Here is a 330-nt window from a genome sequence, read left to right as displayed (position 1 = left end):
GAGAGAGGGGGGTGGGCCGGCAGCACATGAGCCTGCCGGCCCCTGACTCCTTCCTGAGCTGTGCCCACGTTCCTGCAGGTTCCCCAGCCTGGTCCCGCGGTACAGGGAGTCAAGCCTGGCCGGGAACGACATCTTCCACAAGTTCTCCACCTTCATCAAGAACCCGGTGCCTGCCCAGGACGAGGGTGAGGAGCTGGGTGGGGGGACGCCCCATGCAACCTCTCAGGTGCCACCACCTCAAAGCCCGGTCAGGTCACTCTGAGCCTTTCCAGCTCTCCCCTGCCCCAGGCCACAGCTGGGTCTCTCCCGGTACTGCCGCTCCCCAACAAG

The 330-nt window shown here is 65.8% G+C and overlaps 1 protein-coding gene across 1 annotated transcript in view; it reads left to right on the top strand.

The window, feature by feature from the left end:
- The window catches only part of CLIC3 (chloride intracellular channel 3), a gene marked incomplete at its 5' end in the record, with an annotated part of 1,835 nt that overhangs the window by 548 nt on the left and 957 nt on the right, over positions 1–330 (top strand). The window contains one exon of the mRNA XM_009575286.1: positions 45–184. Within this exon, the coding sequence (XP_009573581.1) occupies positions 45–184 (140 nt within the window). The remainder of the gene's footprint in view (positions 1–44; positions 185–330) is intronic.

The sequence above is a fragment of the Fulmarus glacialis genome, unplaced genomic scaffold (assembly GCF_000690835.1).
Source record: "Fulmarus glacialis isolate BGI_N327 unplaced genomic scaffold, ASM69083v1 scaffold21323, whole genome shotgun sequence".
Lineage (NCBI taxonomy): Eukaryota > Metazoa > Chordata > Aves > Procellariiformes > Procellariidae > Fulmarus > Fulmarus glacialis.
The sequence above is the reverse complement of the archived record's forward strand: the minus strand, read 5'-3'. Positions and strand labels throughout refer to the sequence as shown.